Genomic DNA, 17,892 nt, shown 5'->3' with positions numbered 1-17,892 from the left:
AGAGACTGTTTTTACCTTGTCCCCTTTCAGCTTGAATAACTTCAGTGTGCTTCAGGATACAGACACCATTTAAACTCTAAACAAGTCTCCAGACATTAATTAGAAATCATGCGTTCGGGTTTGTAATGGCTCTTATAGTTTTCATTTTTAATCTTTTCCATTGTGTATTGCATCGCTTAAACTTGTGTCATTGCTTAGAGCCCGAGCGATCTTGGTTTAAACTTGTCACCACAACTTTTACTCTACACAATCTCATCTGTATATTTTAACAAATGATTTCAAAATTAATACTTACTAAATGTTTGTTTGTTCTTTTTTTTATTTTAAATTTTAACATTTTCTGCTGTGTTTAAACAATCCTATTTCATGACTCTACTAAATCTTGGTTATCATTCCTTTAGCAACACAGTTATATGCCTTTACGCAGAAGTCAAAATCAATCTCACCAGTATGCCAAATACAAAATAATAAAGGTGCAGCCACACTGTTGTTACTTGGTTACTTACAAGAGTGTGCATATTTTTGTGTTTCAGAAATCAACAGAGTTCGCAAAGACATGTACAGTGACACAGTGAATGGCCTTGTGGACAGGCATCCATTGGAGCTGCCTGAGCCAATCGGACCCATCGTTCATCTGCAGGAAAAACTGTTTGTGCCTGTCAAAGAGTATCCCGACGTAAGTAGCCAGCTTCTACAGCTCTGAATCAAAATTAGTGATGCTGTGTGAAATGTTGATAAGAACAGAATTCAGGGATGTGCACATCTCAAACCTATATTTTATTTATCAGGTGTTTACGATTGTGTGCAACTTACAAATGCAACAAATAAGGTCACATTCGAATTGATGGTAGCAGCGTGGTGTAGCCTCCCCCTCTGCCTTAACAGTCTGCAAACATCAGGGAACAAGGACACCAGTTGGGGAGAAATGTCATCCTATTCTTGCCAGATCCATTCACTGAGATGGAAATTTCAACTTAACATTCGCTTTGGTCGCAGAGATGCTGTGGATAGGTTTTCGCAAATGGAAACAAACACACACACACACACACACAGCTATCTTGCTGACTTCAGAGTTTAGAATGGTATGTGCGTGTGTGTGTGTCTTTGTGTGTGTGTGTTGGCCAGTTTGCTACATTCATGGCAAACCTGTGCACACACATGGCTGGTTGTCACGTCTTGGAGAGCAACATTCCCCTTCGTAATCCCAGTAGCTGACAGTGAGGAAATAAATAGAGGGAGGTGACGAAGGATGAGGACACCGTAGAGCAGGACAAGGCCCATCCAGGCGTGGACGGCATTTTCCCCTTGACATAATTGATAAAGGGCACCAGGGATAGGCTGCGACCAGCTTAGCTCCAGCTGACCCGTAAACCAGCCCCAGCCTGGGAGCGCAAGCAAAATTAACCAACCACATCAGCCTTTCATGCTTCATCTCTTGTGCTGCCACGTCAGCTCCATGGGCTCTTACCTAATAAGCCATTATTGCTAATTGCTTTACAAAATGTCAACAAAATGTGTTTATTATAGCAGTTAATTATTTTATTGTAAGCAAGTCTGATGTAATTTAATGATACATAATTTAGGATGAGCTTCATTCACATTATTGGTACAGAAATCGGTGACCATTTTTAAAGGTTTATAAACCGAGGCTGTAATATGCTGAATGAAAAGGCGTGCGGTGCAGTGGTTGCCACCTGTTGATGGAAAGACTATTAAAAGTGTGGCACCCTCGAATGACCCTTTGTTCCCTGTGCTGTGCTGCTTTGCACAGAACTGGGCCGCAACTCACTGTTGTGTTTACGAGCTGCCAGAGATGCTACTAAATTAATTAGGCCTCCCCCTGGTGGCGGAGATGACTCGCCGATGCCCTTCGCCAGAAACGTATACACACGGTGATTAAAAAAAAAGGCACACATGCCATCTGAACCTTCCTGTACACAGCATTTGCAGTGTGTGTGGGCGTTCAGTCTGCAGGAACGGAGGAAAAAGACACAAATCTTTGTTATATATAGATGTGATGATTGGAACCAGGGGAAATCGGCAGCAGGTATAAAAGGAATTATTCCTTAGTCAATCTACCTGTTTAGAGCCAGGTTGTGTGAAATCTGTTCAACTGGTTAATGGCTGGTGTTTGCAGTGTAGCATGCTATTAGTTCTACAGCCAATCGTTTTACTTACTCCTTATTCTGTGTTTGCTACCGCTGTTACTACCCACTACAGTAGTTTGGGCAGAAAAGAGAGATATTTTAAAGGTTTTTATTAGAAAGGCACACAACGGTGGGTAGTATTACTGTGTGTTGAGCTTGTTTTCTTTTGAGGACTCTTTTGTTATACATGGAGTGAGATACTGCATCTTTAGAACAATTTGAATTAAATTGTTTTCAGTAAGATGATGTAATATCTGGTGTTTAAAAGAAAGGAAGGAAAATATAATTAAGGAAAATGTAACTTTCTGTCCCATTCTGCCCACAACTAACAGGAGAGTATAGTGCTTTATTAGACTGGGGAATATTTTCCTCCTCCCATTTCTAACTGATTTCCCATATTCCTCTCATTTAAAAGTCATGTGTTTCTACGTCTGTCTTGGTCTCTGGCTGATGCAATTTCCGTGTCTCCCGTTTAATCTGTCTCTTTTTTCCTGGCATCAACTCACTCTGTCAGTGTTCATGCACTCCGCAGTGCTCTCCTTCTTACTGCATTTATCTTTTCTTTTCGGGACACCTGCTCTCCACTGGCTTGCTTCTCACTTTTCATTTTTATTGGAAAAAAAAAAAAAAAAGAAATAAGACATCACTTTCCAGCCACCATATCCACAGGATGGGGTCACACTTGCTCGATTGTGGCTTTTTCTGTCAGTCCAGTCCCCCATTCCACCGCATTGGCAGAAAGTTTCTACTTTAACTGTCTAAACTTTGTCCCTCTCCAGGCCCGTGGGCTTTTGCCTTTTGTCCCACATCTGCCTGTATGTGTTTGCATGTAGAACTGCTTGTGTCTGTCTACCATTCTCTAAAGTCAGCCATTTCCTAATATCAGTGGTGCAGAGAGCCGTGAAGCGTCACCGCGGTGACTGCATCTTGACTGACAGCTGAGTCGCAGGGTATCTGATAGCATTTAATTGAAGGTTGAAGTTATCTGTGGCTCCGCTTTTCTCCTGAGCACACGCTCACACACACATTGATAGGCAGCTGACTGACAGCTCAGCATGTCATTTCCGTTGACCTTCAGGCATCTGATAGGATGTGTGACATGTCTTTTAAGTGTGGCTCCGTCTTAATTCCTATGTATTCGTATTTGCCAACTGTTTAATGTGCAGGTGGGTTGTAGGCAGGTCACTAAGCAGTGAGACATCCCTAGAAGTGAAAACATGCACACACAGACACAACCCTTGCCGTGCTGACTCTGTGAAACAGAACCCTCAGTTACTCGTAAGCTGTTAGACAGGTCTGACTGAAGTCTTCATGCCACCATAGAGAGGTCAGAGTAGAGGCTGATCACACATACAATACAGCTTTTCTCTTAGTGTTACTGTGGCATTGGGTGTTAGGACAGTTCTGTACCTCTAATGGGATCCTTTTTTAAAATCTACACTCTCCAAACCCATTAGTTACCTCTCTTCTACCACTTGTTTCCAAAGTAAATATCCAGTCCTTTTTTTATATTGGTCCATGATTAAAGTACCAATGAATTCATTTGAACCTTGGAAATAACAAGAAACATGGTTGATGAATATTAGGTTTTCTCTAAAAGTTATTTATTATTTTATTGAAACTTTTAGGCAGATATTTAGTTATCGTAAATGTTAACTTAAATTCGCTCATTTTGAAGTGCAGAATGCACATTTTTTTAGGATATGTAGATCATGCTCAGGACTCTCGGGTGGTTTAAGGAGTAAGAAAGTCCTAAATGTCTCTGTTGGCACTGCAGTAAAATTCTCTGCAAAAGGAAAGTCATTAAGCTTGTTCCCATGAGGGTGTCATCACTTATCGTGCCAGCTCCTGATATCCTCCTGACCCCCCCTTAAGTCATTACCAATCCTGGAAATGTACCACCCCACATCTCACCTAACCCCACGGATATAGCAGCAGAGTGGGGGATTTTGATATCTGTAACTAGTCAGGCATGCATGATGAAGATAATTTGATGATGGGATGGTTTTGTAGTTGATGAGGAGGGTAATTAAACAGAGTTGTAGTCAGTTAACACGACAAGTGACCACAGTACTATACACAGCACTTACTAGTAGTTCCAATCATCATTCTGTGATACCAGTTACTGTAAAACACGATTTATTGCTGCCTGCTTTATTTTCTATTGCAGCTTTAAAGTTTTTGTACTGTGTACAGATAAAATAAGGAGGCAGCAGGTAGCCTAGCATCACTGTTCTACCTGAATAATAGTAACAATCTGTTATTTTATAAAGGTATAAGTCTACAAGCTAATGGCCAACCAGTCAGAGTGCAGCCTCCTGTTGATTTATGATGAAAAACGTGCAGCAATGGAGAGACTGCTATTTCACTCCCAATAACGTCCTATTCCTAGTCATTATTTTCCTTTTCCACTGTTGCCTTATCTAAAAGTTCACCAACTTTGCTCCGTGTGTCTTTCACTCACATCTTCCCAACTTCTAGCAGACATCAATCTTTACGCTTTCCATCACTTCGTCTTCGCTACTCTGTATTTCCACCCTGCCTGCAACCCCAAAATAAACCCAAACAGAATTATCAAAGGAGCCTCGGATTAGGCGCTAAATGCTGGATGTGCTGAATGGAGAGCTTTGAAGTCTATAGGGCTTTGAGGCGAAAATGTCACCATTGGAATCTAAGCCTAATTTTCACTCCATCTCCCAAACCTCACCTCTTGTGTCCCTCCTCTAGATCAGCCATGCAAAACTGCTGTAGGTTATCCAGAAGTCTGCTCCTCAGCTTTATATTCCTTACATCCTGTCCATCTTTTTTATTGCTATGGAAGGGTACGTGGAGCTCATGTGTGTATGACGCTCTGTTAGGCTCAGCCCCGAAAGTGAACACAAGTAAGGTGGATTAATTGAATGATGGAACACTTGTCCAAAGGTAAACTAGACAAGAGGTAGCTGGTTGGCTGGTAACCTAGGGGGGGTTTGAGTAGCTGCTAAAACAAACAGACCTGTGGACTCTGGACAGATTACAGATGTGCAGGAGGGGGAGGCGAGCTCCTTTTGGACAAAGGAGGAGCAAAGCAGCTCTGTTTCCACAAGCTACGGCCGGATAAAACGGGGCTGCAGCCAACCAATCCTAGGTAGAAGCAAAAGGGTGGTTTTAGTGTGATAAATGGTTAGTCATGTTGGTTTCACAATAGTACATGCTAGAATTCAGAGAGTGGAGGAGTGAACTGGGAAGAGACTGAAAGCAGGGGAGAGATGGCGGTGACTGGTGTAACCACACATTCCACCTTTCTTTGATACATTGCACTGGATGAACTGTTCCTCATTTCCATAAGCACAGCAAGACTGGTTAATAAGTGATTGGTATTCTCCTCCCGGCCTGGCCCTGCTCCTCGATAAGCCCCGCTCGCACCCAGCCAGAGCCCTCAGCATGATCTCATTTCCTCTCTCTCCAGCACCGCAAACAAACACCATCAAAAGCACAATTGTTCTGCCTCTCTGAGCATTGTTGGTAGAATGCTGTTGTTTCTCAGTTGTTCACCAAAAAAAAAAAAAAGGGAAAAAGACGCAAACCACAATGTTGCGCGTACACAAACGCGTGACAATCAGCTCTGGGTGCCGAGGGTGTCTGCAATAGTTCACTCCATGTATTGTGGTTTCGTACACACTTACGCTTCTAAACACATGGACGTAGATATGCTCACAACATAACCCGCCTGTGGAATAGCGATAACTGGGGCTAAACAAAGGCCCTTTAATGTCAATGTAAGCTCTTGTCCTGAAGGGGGCTTTGTGTGTACGTGTAAGCGCGCGTGTGTCGGTCTGTCTTCCTGTGTTTGCACACGGACCATGTTTATACATGCTGTGCATTTCTTGTTTGCGTGTTTGCCTCCAAACTTTGGGAAAACAAAGATAAAATGACGCTAAATGAAACCGAAGCGCGAGGGAGGGGAGTTTGTCCACCAAAAGGTCCCACTGCCTCCAATCTACTAATGCTGTAAGCGAGGGGAGGAAATGGGAGTGTAGCAAAGAAATGGGAGGAAAAAAAACACCGCTGGGAGTTTCCAACAGAAACGAAACCTGCGTTTATAGAAGTGTTCTGCTTTGAGAGACGTTGACACTTGGTAAACATTCATACACTGGAACATTTCTGTTATAGTTGGATGCAACGAGGAAACAACCTTTGGCCTTATTTTGAATTTGTGTCGATTATTACTTTGATAGGTTATAAATGTTATTATATTAGATATTTGATAGAATTTCCTTGCTACAGTGCTCTGTGGCTTCCTGGAGGGTGCAAAGCTTTGAAAAGCAAGCCAAGAAGCTGTGCTGCTTCCCAGACATGCTTTTGTTTTTTTTAGGAGCCTTCAGTCTGGGTAGCCAGTGGAGTTGATGTAACAGCAGGAATATAGAGGATAAAAACACGCTTTTTTTAGTAGGCGCGGAGGAGGGAAGAGAGTTTAGGAAGAGGAGGTGAAGAGAGGATAGTGTATCTGGCAGTAAGGGCACGGTATCCGTCCTATTCCTCTGGCTTTGCTGAGTGGAGTTCCTGGCAGGCTCAATGGCCCTGCACCCCTCTGATAACTCACCCGCTTGGCTCTCCATTGTCTCTACATTCCAGTGGCTTAAAATGGAGGTCGCCTTTTCTAACAGCATATCAACATCCATGAGAAGAATGTCAAACTCTCAGTGCAGAATGGAAAGCCAGGAAAACGGAGTGTCGTCCACTGTAGCTACGATACTGGGATGATTTGGATTCATTTTTATTTGTGTTTTCTGCTCCCCATTCATGGTTAACATTAAAAGTGGTTTTGTGTATGCTATTAATTAAGGTTTTTTTTTGAAGTAATTCCTATGAATGAACGTTGGCCAGACACAACATCTGCTATGTGATACTCCCCAACACACTGTGTGACTTCATTAAAAACACGTCTGACACTAGGAAACCAGCCTCCACCCACAAACTCTCTCACAAACACACATAACTGTGTGCTCCATCCCGAGGCGGCCTCTCATGTGGGTTACCTTGGAGAATCATAAGGATGGGCGGCATACGTGGCTCCACTTGCTCATCGTAACTGTTCCAGTACTGGGAAAACGGGACGTTTTCCTCTGCTTTTACGTTTTCCTCTAACCTTCTCTCTCTCTCCTTCTCTGAGCCGTCCCCCATCAGATGCCTGTTCACTGTCAAGTGCAATTGTTATCAACATAGTCATGCCTGCAGAGAACACCTTGCTCCGTCAGAGAAGAGTGGAATTAGCAACAAAGTGCGAGAAGGGCAGAGGATAAAATATTAATCTTTCTTTATTATTTTGGGATTTTCTACCGCTGACCATCTCAGATTGGGAATCTGTTGGTTTCTACACTGGGCTGGTTGTCTTGACATTTAGAGCTTGCCCTGCAATATATCTTCTATGTGTTTAATATACTTGTGCTGTGCAAATCAGTAGGGCTTTGCTCTGATGAAAGATATTGTAACCGCTGTATCCTGTTACACTTTGGGGATAGTCCACATTTTAAGTCCAGTTCTAGATGTGCTTATTGAATCCCTTCCAGTCCATCACCAGCATGTGAAGCCTCATGCTATGATCATCCGCAGGGACTCGAGCACCTCAGCCACTGGGTTGGTTATTCCTGCCAGACACGGACTGCAGATGCAGTCAAACTCCAAAAAACCCCACAGCCTGGAGTTTCTGACCGCTCACCACTGTTTGTTTATATTATTTAGCAGTTATATACAAACATCACATGAAATTTGTAATCCCTGTGTAATTAAACATGACTACTCTGATGGCCTTTTGGATTTTGCAGAGGCATTGATGCAGTGAAGTGCATAAGCAGACGTGACTGCATTTAACAATTGAATGCACTCTGCTTCATTGTAACACCTGAAGAAATGAACTGTTTATCTGCTCATTTTCAAGACGAGCTTTCCACCACGTCAGGAAGCGTTGAATATTTTAGGCTGCAAATGTTGCTTGAGTATAAATATACCATTTTAATAGTGTCAGATTTCTCTACCAGCTGCTTTGTGCTCTGTTTAAACACAGGTGATTTGTTTACCTGTTTATGCATCGCTGTGCTCCCCCTCACCCCAGCTCTCCTCCTTTCCCTTCTGTTTTTATTTTGGCTAGAAATTGTGTTGGATTATTTCAACACATTTTCCCTTTATCCCGTTGGAAGCCAGTTTCAAGTGGGGAGGATTACGTTGGTAAATACGTTTCCTTTTAGTACAAAGCTCCAAAGCCACTCACGAGTGAAAAGGAGCCTTGATAAGAAAATAGTGTCAGGAACAGTGCCTCACCTCGCAGCCCACCTCCCTCTTTCAGCACCCTCTCAACTCCATTTTCCCTTGTTTCCTCTCCAGCATTCCCACCCAGACTAATTCTCAGTGGATCATTTTCAATTTTCGCTTCCTGGAGTGATTTAGCGTCAAGTGTGAATGATCAAGTAAGGACAAGCAAAAACCAGTGTGGAGAAAATAAAATTATGTAGCCAGTTGAGCGAAGTTGCAGGTCATCTGTGAAATGCGCCATAGAGAAGTGGTTATGACGGGATTGGACCCAGCCGTATTTGTGGTAGAAAGGCGGAAGCTGACGTGCACAGCAGATGTGCAACATGCAGAAAAGCTAATGTTCTGCTACAGGAAAGCTGTGTCTATGTAATAATGCAGTCTATGCCTGCATGTTTATGCACCGTCCAATTTCAAAAAGGAAATAGACAATATGAAAGCAGTCCTTTTTATTGACACATTTGTATAACACATAACATTGACTCACTGTGGTCTGATTTAATGTTGTGTTCCCCTAAAGTAAAGGAAATCTGATTTTCATAATTTCTCATTGTCCCTGATTCATTTTTGTCTCTGCAGTATAACTTTGTGGGGAGAATCCTCGGCCCTCGGGGACTCACAGCCAAACAGTTGGAGGCAGAGACGGGATGCAAAATCATGGTGCGAGGAAAGAGCTCCATGAGAGACAAGAAAAAGGTAAGCTCATTAGCGTGGCAGTGTGTTGTATCCCTTGATAATAATGTTTCCCGCTTCCACTCACAAGTTTAATAAAAGGCCGGCATTTGTTTTACAAAAGCAGCTCTCATTAAAAGTCACCTCATTTTTGTCTGCGAAAGGATCCTTCATCTCTCTTGAAATATTACACAACAATGAGAAAGTTGCTGGGATTGCTGTTGCACACAAACATCCCGATAGCCCTGTAGGAACATGGCACAGATGCAAGCTCAGCCCATGCTCGGTGTCTGTATTCTGATATCTGATAGGGCTGTTTGCAAAATGCTGCGCAGTGGAAAGTACAGGAGGCAGTAGTAAAGGAGACAGCCAAGGCCAAGGGCAGCCTCTATTTCTGGACCGACTGAGCTGTAGTTGGGGACATAAAAGGTTAATGTTATTATCCTATGACACAGCTGAGCAATTTATGCGAAAAACTTTGTTGACTTACTGCATTTGCAGAGAGTCTGGTCTCTGGTCCAGCATCTGAAACCAACGGCCAAACTTTGACTCTGTCACCTGTAGCTGCTTTTTAGCCTATGCATAATTTTATATACAAATTACAGGTTGGCTTCAGTAGATCATTGAACAATTAATATCTAAAGTTTGACTATTTCTGACATTACTGTTTTCCCTTTGTACAAACGTCCCACTTGCTCTAGTATACCAGGCAGGGGTGCTATATTACAATATATTTCCCAGTCAGAAGTTATGTTTTATTCCTCTCCGTATGGAAATCACCATGTCTACACACACTCACGCAGTGAGAAAAGAGGGTTCCTACATATTGATGTAAACAGATTTTCTGCTGACTTGTAATTTTGGAAGCTCCACTTCGCTGCAGGGTCTGTGTTTTCTTCCCTCCTTACCAGTCCTCCCATTAGTATTTTAATTCCTGTCTCTTCTCATCTCCCCCGGAGAAGGTTCATTATCACAGAGCAAGATGAAGACACTCTGCTTTGGTTCTTCCCTTGGAGTTACACGCCGAAGTAGCGAAATGCATGCACTTGTTCAAACATGCTAAAACCGCACACGTTTTAGAAGTTTGTCTTCCCTCTGTCTCTATAATTACCTTCAGAATGTTTTACTAAGACCTATTGATATGTTCCAGATTGTCTTGTGACAGGTCTTTCAGGGGTTTTAGGTGTTTCAATGGTTAATACTGATCTTTAAGAACAGGGATGTTAATATAAGCTGTTACTGTGCTGTAGTTCTTGTGGGTTGTTCCTGTTTAGTGAATAATTAATTAAATATATAACGCATGCTTAATGTGCGGAAATACCTATGTTGAGTACAACAGCAAGAGAAAAAATATTTAAATATAATAAAAATAGTTGTAATCAGACACATCAGAATGACATTATTGAGTCTGCAAATTGTTCCTGTTAATAAAACTCCTAATTACACATACAGTGGTGAGTTCAGTATTACCAGGGTGTTCTCCTACCCGTCTGCTGTCTAGAAGAGCTGAGCTATGCCCCCGGTCACATGGGAAACCAAGGAGAGGCTCCAGCATAACTGTATTTTCGGTACGATGATGATCTCACTCTGTGCTTTCTTTAAGTACTAATAAAATGCATCCTGATGAGTCACTCTCACTGGTGCGGCCGGATAATTTTCTTTATATATACACTAAGTTTTCAGTTGCATGTGGGCTTGAATTGCTCTGTGTAGGCAGCAGATATTTATCGTCCAACATAAATCCTGACATCAACCTGATTTGTTATTAGTTGTAGTTATTTTTTTGTATTTCATTATCAGTGTAGTGTTTAGTTTAGATGCATGTACAGCAATGTGTCCTGGTGAGGAAATAGAGGGAAAGAACATCCATTGGTCTGCAATTTTTTATACCTATTACTGGCTTCACCATCAAATAAATCACAAGAATCATTATCCGGCCCCGTTCAGTTCCCCTGATGCTGTTGAATGGCTCAGCCTCAGACAAAGCCACAACGTTAGCCCCTAGTCGCTGTATCCTCAACCTCAGTATTTCCAGCTTGATGCCCTATGGCAGCAGAGGGAGCCGCGGCAGCAGCTTAGCCAGTGTGTTTATTCAGGATCCATTAGCGGCAGCGTTTTTATGCTCTCAATAATTCAGCTCGTTGCTCCCTCCTGGGCCTCTCTGCCTGACGGGGAGCCGGCTCACTGGAGCTACACAGTGGGAGAGAGTCGAGCGGAGACTGAGGGAGAGAAACCGAATAAAATAAAGAACAATGGCAAAGGAAGAACAGCAAATCACGTAGAATATAAGGAGGAAAGAAGCAGGTTAGGAAGAAATGTACTTCACAAGCAGGTCTAAATGTAATAATTATGATTAGCACCGTCTTCTACTATTGAGAAGCTACAGAAGCTTTATTACCCAGTGTTTGAATGAATGCAAAAATGTTTAGATTTTAGCTGTAAGTCAACAATGTTATTGTTAGTATATATCTATCAGCTTACTAGTTAAAGAATAGTGGTCTTGCTTTCTGTGCTGTACCTGTAGCTTAACCTGAAACCGCTGGCAAATGTACCAACAGCATCAGCACAAAATGTGGGAAGGAACTACCAGAATGGAGAGACTTTTGCACGTGGTGTTAATCCGTGTTGAGAGTTGGGGCCTTGGTGTGTGCTGGGCTCTAGCTGAGGGGAGTGGAAGCCAGCGGGCAAACAGGTGTCGTACAGACAATTACAGCGGGGCAACACACTGTAATGGCCTGAGTAAGTACTTCATCCTATTCTCAGGTGTTGTTTTTAGATCCAGTGTCCGTGGCAGGTATTCACGCCACATGTTTTCCCTCTGGAGGGAATGTCCAGGCCGACCGGCATCAAATGCTGTCACAGAGACCACATACCAAAGTCCTTCCCAGTATTGCCTTTAGCACTTGCCTCACCTGCCCTCTCTATTCTCACCCTCCGACTATGCCTCCCCCCCTTTTTGTCATGCTGTCACTTTCTCTCAGAGGGCACACGGTGACCTTGTTCACAGGCACCCATGCTGGTGTGAGGCGTGCATAGATGTCTTTCTGTTCTCACTCTCTTCTACTAACAAAGTCAGAGTCCGCCAAAGTGCGCGCACACACACATGCACACGCATTGAGTAATCCTGCTGGATCCAACTTGGCAGCAATGATCTGTTACTATATATGCATTTATATGACTACCGCGTGTGTCATGCAGAGGTAGCCCTTGTGGCCTGGCTGTGTCCCCTCAAGAAAACGCTGAGTCACCTTCCAGTCCCCATGTTCCCTAATAGGCCATAAGCAAACAGTCATGGTAAAATAATGGCCTGACTGCCGAAACCAGGCCCTCCCTCCTGTGTGGATAAGGGGAAAACGAGAGTAGAATATTGAACGTGTGTGTGTGTGTGTGTGTGTGTGTGTGTGTGTGTGTGTGTGTGTGTGTGTGTGTGTGTGTGTGTGTGTGTGTGTGTGTGTGTGTGTGTGTGTGTGTGTGTGTGTGTGTGTGTGTGTGTGTGTGTGTGTGTGTGTGTGTGTGTGTTGTAAAGAGCAGTGCCATGGCAACAGCTCTCTGTGGAGTAGAAAATAGGTGGGTGGCACTTAGCTCAAGTTTTAAGCTGTGTGCGTGCGTGCATGTGCGTGAGCTCCCTCTCACTTTGTGTTTCTGATTGAGCGTATTGAAATCACATGTGACTCCTGCAGAGTCTCTCAATGCGTTGTTCATGATTTGGCCCCCTCAGCGTCTCGCTACTCCAATATCAGAAGTAATCTGAAGTTGTGAGGGTTTGTATTTAGGCTGGTTAGTAACACACTGTTCAATAGTCTGTAGAAACCTTCAACTATGAGCAGGTGGAGAGCCGACTCCGGCCTTTAAAAAAATAAAAAATAAATAATGTCCATGTGAAATATTTTTGAGTTGAAACCATTTTATCATTGCAATATTGTTCTGATAAACGTAGACAGACATTAAAAAGTGCAATGTTATGATCCTGTTTTGATGTTGTAATATGGCATCACACATCAAAGAATCTGAGGCTTTCTTTTTCACCTAGATCTCAACTCCTCACCTCAAGGGGAAGTAGTCTGCTTTCAAACCACTGACTTTCATGGTTGTACATTGACATACGATACAGCCTCAAAAGCTTTTTAGAGCTCCGTGTGTCTGCTCACTGCATTTGCTGTCAGCGGGGCGACTGGAAGAGAGAGGAAAGTAGCTAAATGGAAGACGCATATTAAAAATATGCGCGTAAATGTGAGGCCACTTTATACTTGTACACGCATATCCAATTTTACCTTTTCATGAGTCAGGTGAGAGTGTACTTTTCAGGCAGGCGAGGGAAAAAATGTAAGCGCTATACACCGCAATACAGATTTGAAACAGCTTCCTATTTAAGTGTGTTGAAAGGCTAGCAAGCAGGGACGCCTGTTTTTAAATACAGCCCATTTTGACTTCAGGAACCAATAGTTCAACCATTTGGCACCCTCTAAACTCCTTTCAGGAAGAAAAATGACTTCCCTAGAGAGACATTGTTTCTTGGACAGTATTGTCTACATAAATACACGTTAGAGGTGAAGGCACTAACTTGTGTATCATTAGACACAATCCCATGCCGCTATATTCATATATCACTGCTTTTCTATTGATTTGATATTTTAAAATCCTCACCTCTCTGATGACTTCTTACTCATATTAATTGCTGCAGGGCAAGCTGTCATCTTTGAGTGCTATTAAAAAAGGGCGTCCTTTCAAATAAAAGCTAAATATCCGACTAAAGCTTCTCCTGTCCTTCTGCCTCTCTTCACAGGGTCCATCATCTTTTGTACATGCCTGCCCCTCGCCTCAGTTTCTTCCGATAATCTGTGTCATTGCGCTGGTCCTCCAGCACACGCACAATGTCACTTTCATTCAACATCTTTTTTTTTTCCTCTTTTGCTTTTCTTTCCTCTTTGTCCAGGAGGAGCAGAATAGAGGCAAGCCGAACTGGGAACACTTAAATGAAGACCTTCACGTCCTGATCACAGTGGAAGACACGCAGGCCAGAGCCGAGATCAAGATGAAGAGAGCGGTGGAGGAAGTCAAGAAGCTCCTCGTACCTGCGGTGAGTCTACGCAGTAGAGCACATAACATGCATGTAGAGGGCACACACAATCTCCTAATTAGATATCCGCTGGTCACATACTTGTACTGAGGAGGACACACGAATGATAAACTATGGTGCAGAACCAACAGAAGGCTTTCAGTGCATAACAAACTTGGTTGAAACAACGGGATAATGGGTCTGCATATGGTACACCACCCTATCCCACTGTTAGCATCCTGTTTACTTCCATCTATAGACCAGGGGAGCAGGTTGGCTGTACCCTCAGTGGAGTGGAAAAACATAGCAAAGCCACACGCACCTCCTGTGACTGCCACATTTCATCTCCGCTTCTCCCCCTTCCCAGCTTCCTCATGCGCTGTGCCACTGGTGATATCTGCTGGCAGTTTCTGGCATGTGATGTGTGTTTTTGTGGGGAACCGTGGCGATCATGTGGGCAGGGCAGCTGAAAGCCCAGTTTTGCCATCAGGTGCCCAATGCTTGGTGTTGTGCAGGAATGAGGCCAGTCAACGTGAGACGTTCAAGGTCACACAAATGATTCAGCGTCCCTTTTATTACATTGTCGCTTAGCTGATTGCGCAAGACACAAGAAGAAGTGATCTGAAAACCTGCTTGAAATGAATAAAGAGCATTTAGTTGCACTGAAATATTAGATAACTACAATGTAGTTATAACTTGGGTCCTGAAGTGTAATTCTTTGTGCAGCTAATCTAACTGTACAGATTATGAATGTATGATCTGACACAAGAGGTGCAGTCATGCTAGGATCTCCTGTCAAGTATGATAGTTCCTCTCTGCCTCAGCAAGACCTTGACCCAGCCTGACAATGTGGAAAGCACTTGTTAAAGGATTGCTTGTCTCTGTTCAGCCTGCCTGTCACTTCTTTAGGCACTTGTTTTGTTTCTAGGCGTATGGGCGTTCAGATATTCCCAGCCTGAATATACACACGGAGGCTGTTGACACACTTCTACATGCACACATGCATGCAAATAGGCGCCCGCCGATGCAGACTTGAAGATGAAGCCATCTCTGGAAGCGACAATGTTCTAAGTAGTGATGCAGAATGAGTCACTGTTAACACACATGTTTAGACACAACAGAACCCCTTTTGGCATCCTTTTAAGTCAGTGACAGCTCTCGGCAACTAAAGCTCATTTGAATGGAGTGCCACAAAAATAGCATCCTCTCTTCACTAGAAATCTCTACGCATTCACTGCCTGACAACTACATAAAAGATGGTCTGGTAATTCAGTACCTGTGCCATTTAGTGGGTTAAGGAGAAGCTCTGCTCTTCTCTTCCATCAAACAACCGAGCTTTTGTAATCTGCTAAAGTTTTGCTGAAATCTTTCACTCTACCCGTAGTTTGTGTAAAACTTGCTGCAGTCCACCAGAGGCCACATTACCATCAAGTTCTCAACCCATCAGATCTACCATTAAAATAGTTTTAGCTTTTGAATAAAATTTGGAACACATTTTTATATTTATCATAAATAAGCAATATTCAGTATACTGTAGGGAATCCAAATCTTTCATTCGGCTTACATGAGGGATCCAACATTTCCACAACTGCCCACAACCGCTCTATGGTTTGACAAATTTGACTGTCAATAGAATTAGTGTAGATTTAGTGTGACACAATAAATGTCTAGTAGGTCTCTTGCACTGGTGCATTATCCAACAGTGAATCTCCAAGCACTCTATATTTTCTTTGTGTCATTGCCTCCACTCTTGTCATGAGTGGGTGGACAGTCGGACAGTCTGGCAGTAATGCCCTTTATCATGCTAAACTAATTTGGATTAAAGTACAGGCACACTGGGTACGCAGTGTTCTAATGAAAGGCATCTTCACATTTTGCAGCGTAAAATTACCTTGTATTAAATCAAACAGGACACTGAATTAAATGCTTTTCATGTTCTTATAAAAAACGGTTTATTTGTCATCATAGTGGAGGGAAGCCAGTGATAATCAAAAGGTTGCTTTGTCTGCAAACCTGGATGTGAAGACTTTTAAATAGAGATTCGCTTTTCAAAAATTCTCCCTCAGGATTAAAAGACGTCATTAAAAAAATGTGTACATTAGTTGGGTTAAACTAAAAAGACATTGTTGTAACATATTTGTCATTTCACAATGGTACTTGCATCCTACTTTAGATGCACACTATCAAAACATAACACTATTCCTGTTGTAAATACATTATCCGATATTGACAGTTGTATAATGGCCTGTCAGTTCCTTAATCAGACACTGACACAAAGAAGACACTGATAAGAAGGCTTCATATTTGTTCCTCTTTGCCCTCATTAGAGCTCCTTTGCTCCCTAGTCTCATGAACTCTTCAACTCCTTATGAACTTGGTGCAAGTGAGCGTCGGCAAGATGAGAGACATCGGAAAGGGAGAGAGATGGGTGGGAGAGCTTGATTGAGCTACTCTTTCAAGTGTGGATTTATTGCACTGATCCTGCTCTAGTGTACACACACACACACACACACACACACACACACACACACACACACACACACACACACACACACAAAGATAGGCATGCCTAGAGAAAGGCTTCCACATGCATACTCATTGAAGCTGACTAAAATGCTTCACTCATCCGCTGAGTCCCTGGTTAAGGCCCTCAAACTGAGCCAGCAGCAGAGCCCTACTGCACTTTAAGTAACCTCCATTGAGATATTTGTAGAGCCGCATAAACCCTGGCTCGCCCATAGCACCCGTAGACAGCAAATGTTGGCCGATTGTTAAGGAGGGACCAACTCAGACTTGTGCATATGCCAAGCTGATTTAAAATTGTGTTGTGATGCATCTGGGTCATCACTGCTGCGAGAACAATCTTGGCAGAATGCAGCAATCAGATTAAATTGTGACCACATGTAAAATGAGGTAAACATGCACATGTTGGAAGGGGAAAACTGAGCAAACATGAGTCAGATGTTCTCATATACAGTAATAAGCAAAATTAAGCATCAACATGCTCCTTTTGATTGAGCCGGAACTGAGGCTGCTCTCAGTGTTTACGCTATGTGAGATGGGTTGATAAAGGGAGCTTTGGAGCATGCCAGCTGCGGTGCTAAATCTAAATCTGCTTCAGTGTAGTGATGTCAGGTGCCGACACAAGCTAGCTACAGGGCATTAGAAGGGGTAGCCGGCTAGCCTTGAAACGCACACTGCAGCATGCGCACACATTCTGAGGAGCAGAAAGGGTTAGGTTTGAAAGGAGAACCGCACAGAGAAAGGAAAAAGCTCGCTGGTGCTGGGGCACCCTGCCCTGAAGAGCCAAGTGCATGTCTCTCTGAATGAAACTGTCATTGCTGAGAACAAAGTGAGCATGGTAACAGCCCAAGCAGGCCAGTGGCCTCGAGCACCACTCTCAACTTGCAGCATGGTGGGAATCCAGTCCTGCTACCTGCCTGCAGCTCATTCCTCATGCTCCATTCCCCTCTGTGTTCCCTCTGCCATTCTATTACCCTGCTTTAGAGTACTATTTGTGTCTTCATTTATATAGTTCTGGTTCATATTATGTAAACGAGGCAGTGTTGTTGCTCCAGTTTTTTTCCCTTTTCATTCTTGTCATTTTTCTAAATGCCTTGGCAGCGTAAAGCAAAGTGAGAAGTTTCCTTCAGTTGCCATGTTTGGCTCACTGGGTTTTTCTCGGTGTGGTCTTTCTGGGCCAACCTAAAGTTCCCCTTTTGGACGAACCCG

The 17,892-nt window shown here is 43.1% G+C and overlaps 1 protein-coding gene across 5 annotated transcripts in view; it reads left to right on the top strand.

Annotated features, from left to right (window-relative positions):
* Positions 1–17,892, top strand: part of qkia (QKI, KH domain containing, RNA binding a) — a 58,602-nt gene that overhangs the window by 19,896 nt on the left and 20,814 nt on the right. For all 5 annotated transcript variants that reach the window (XM_029139669.3, XM_029139672.3, XM_029139670.3 and 2 more), the window contains exons 2-4: positions 534–676; positions 9,012–9,128; positions 14,038–14,181. In XM_029139669.3, the coding sequence (XP_028995502.1) occupies positions 534–676; positions 9,012–9,128; positions 14,038–14,181 (404 nt within the window). The remainder of the gene's footprint in view (positions 1–533; positions 677–9,011; positions 9,129–14,037; positions 14,182–17,892) is intronic.

The sequence above is a fragment of the Betta splendens genome, chromosome 22 (assembly GCF_900634795.4).
Source record: "Betta splendens chromosome 22, fBetSpl5.4, whole genome shotgun sequence".
Taxonomy (NCBI): Eukaryota; Metazoa; Chordata; class Actinopteri; order Anabantiformes; family Osphronemidae; genus Betta; species Betta splendens.
This window is presented reverse-complemented; position numbering and strand designations above follow the sequence as displayed.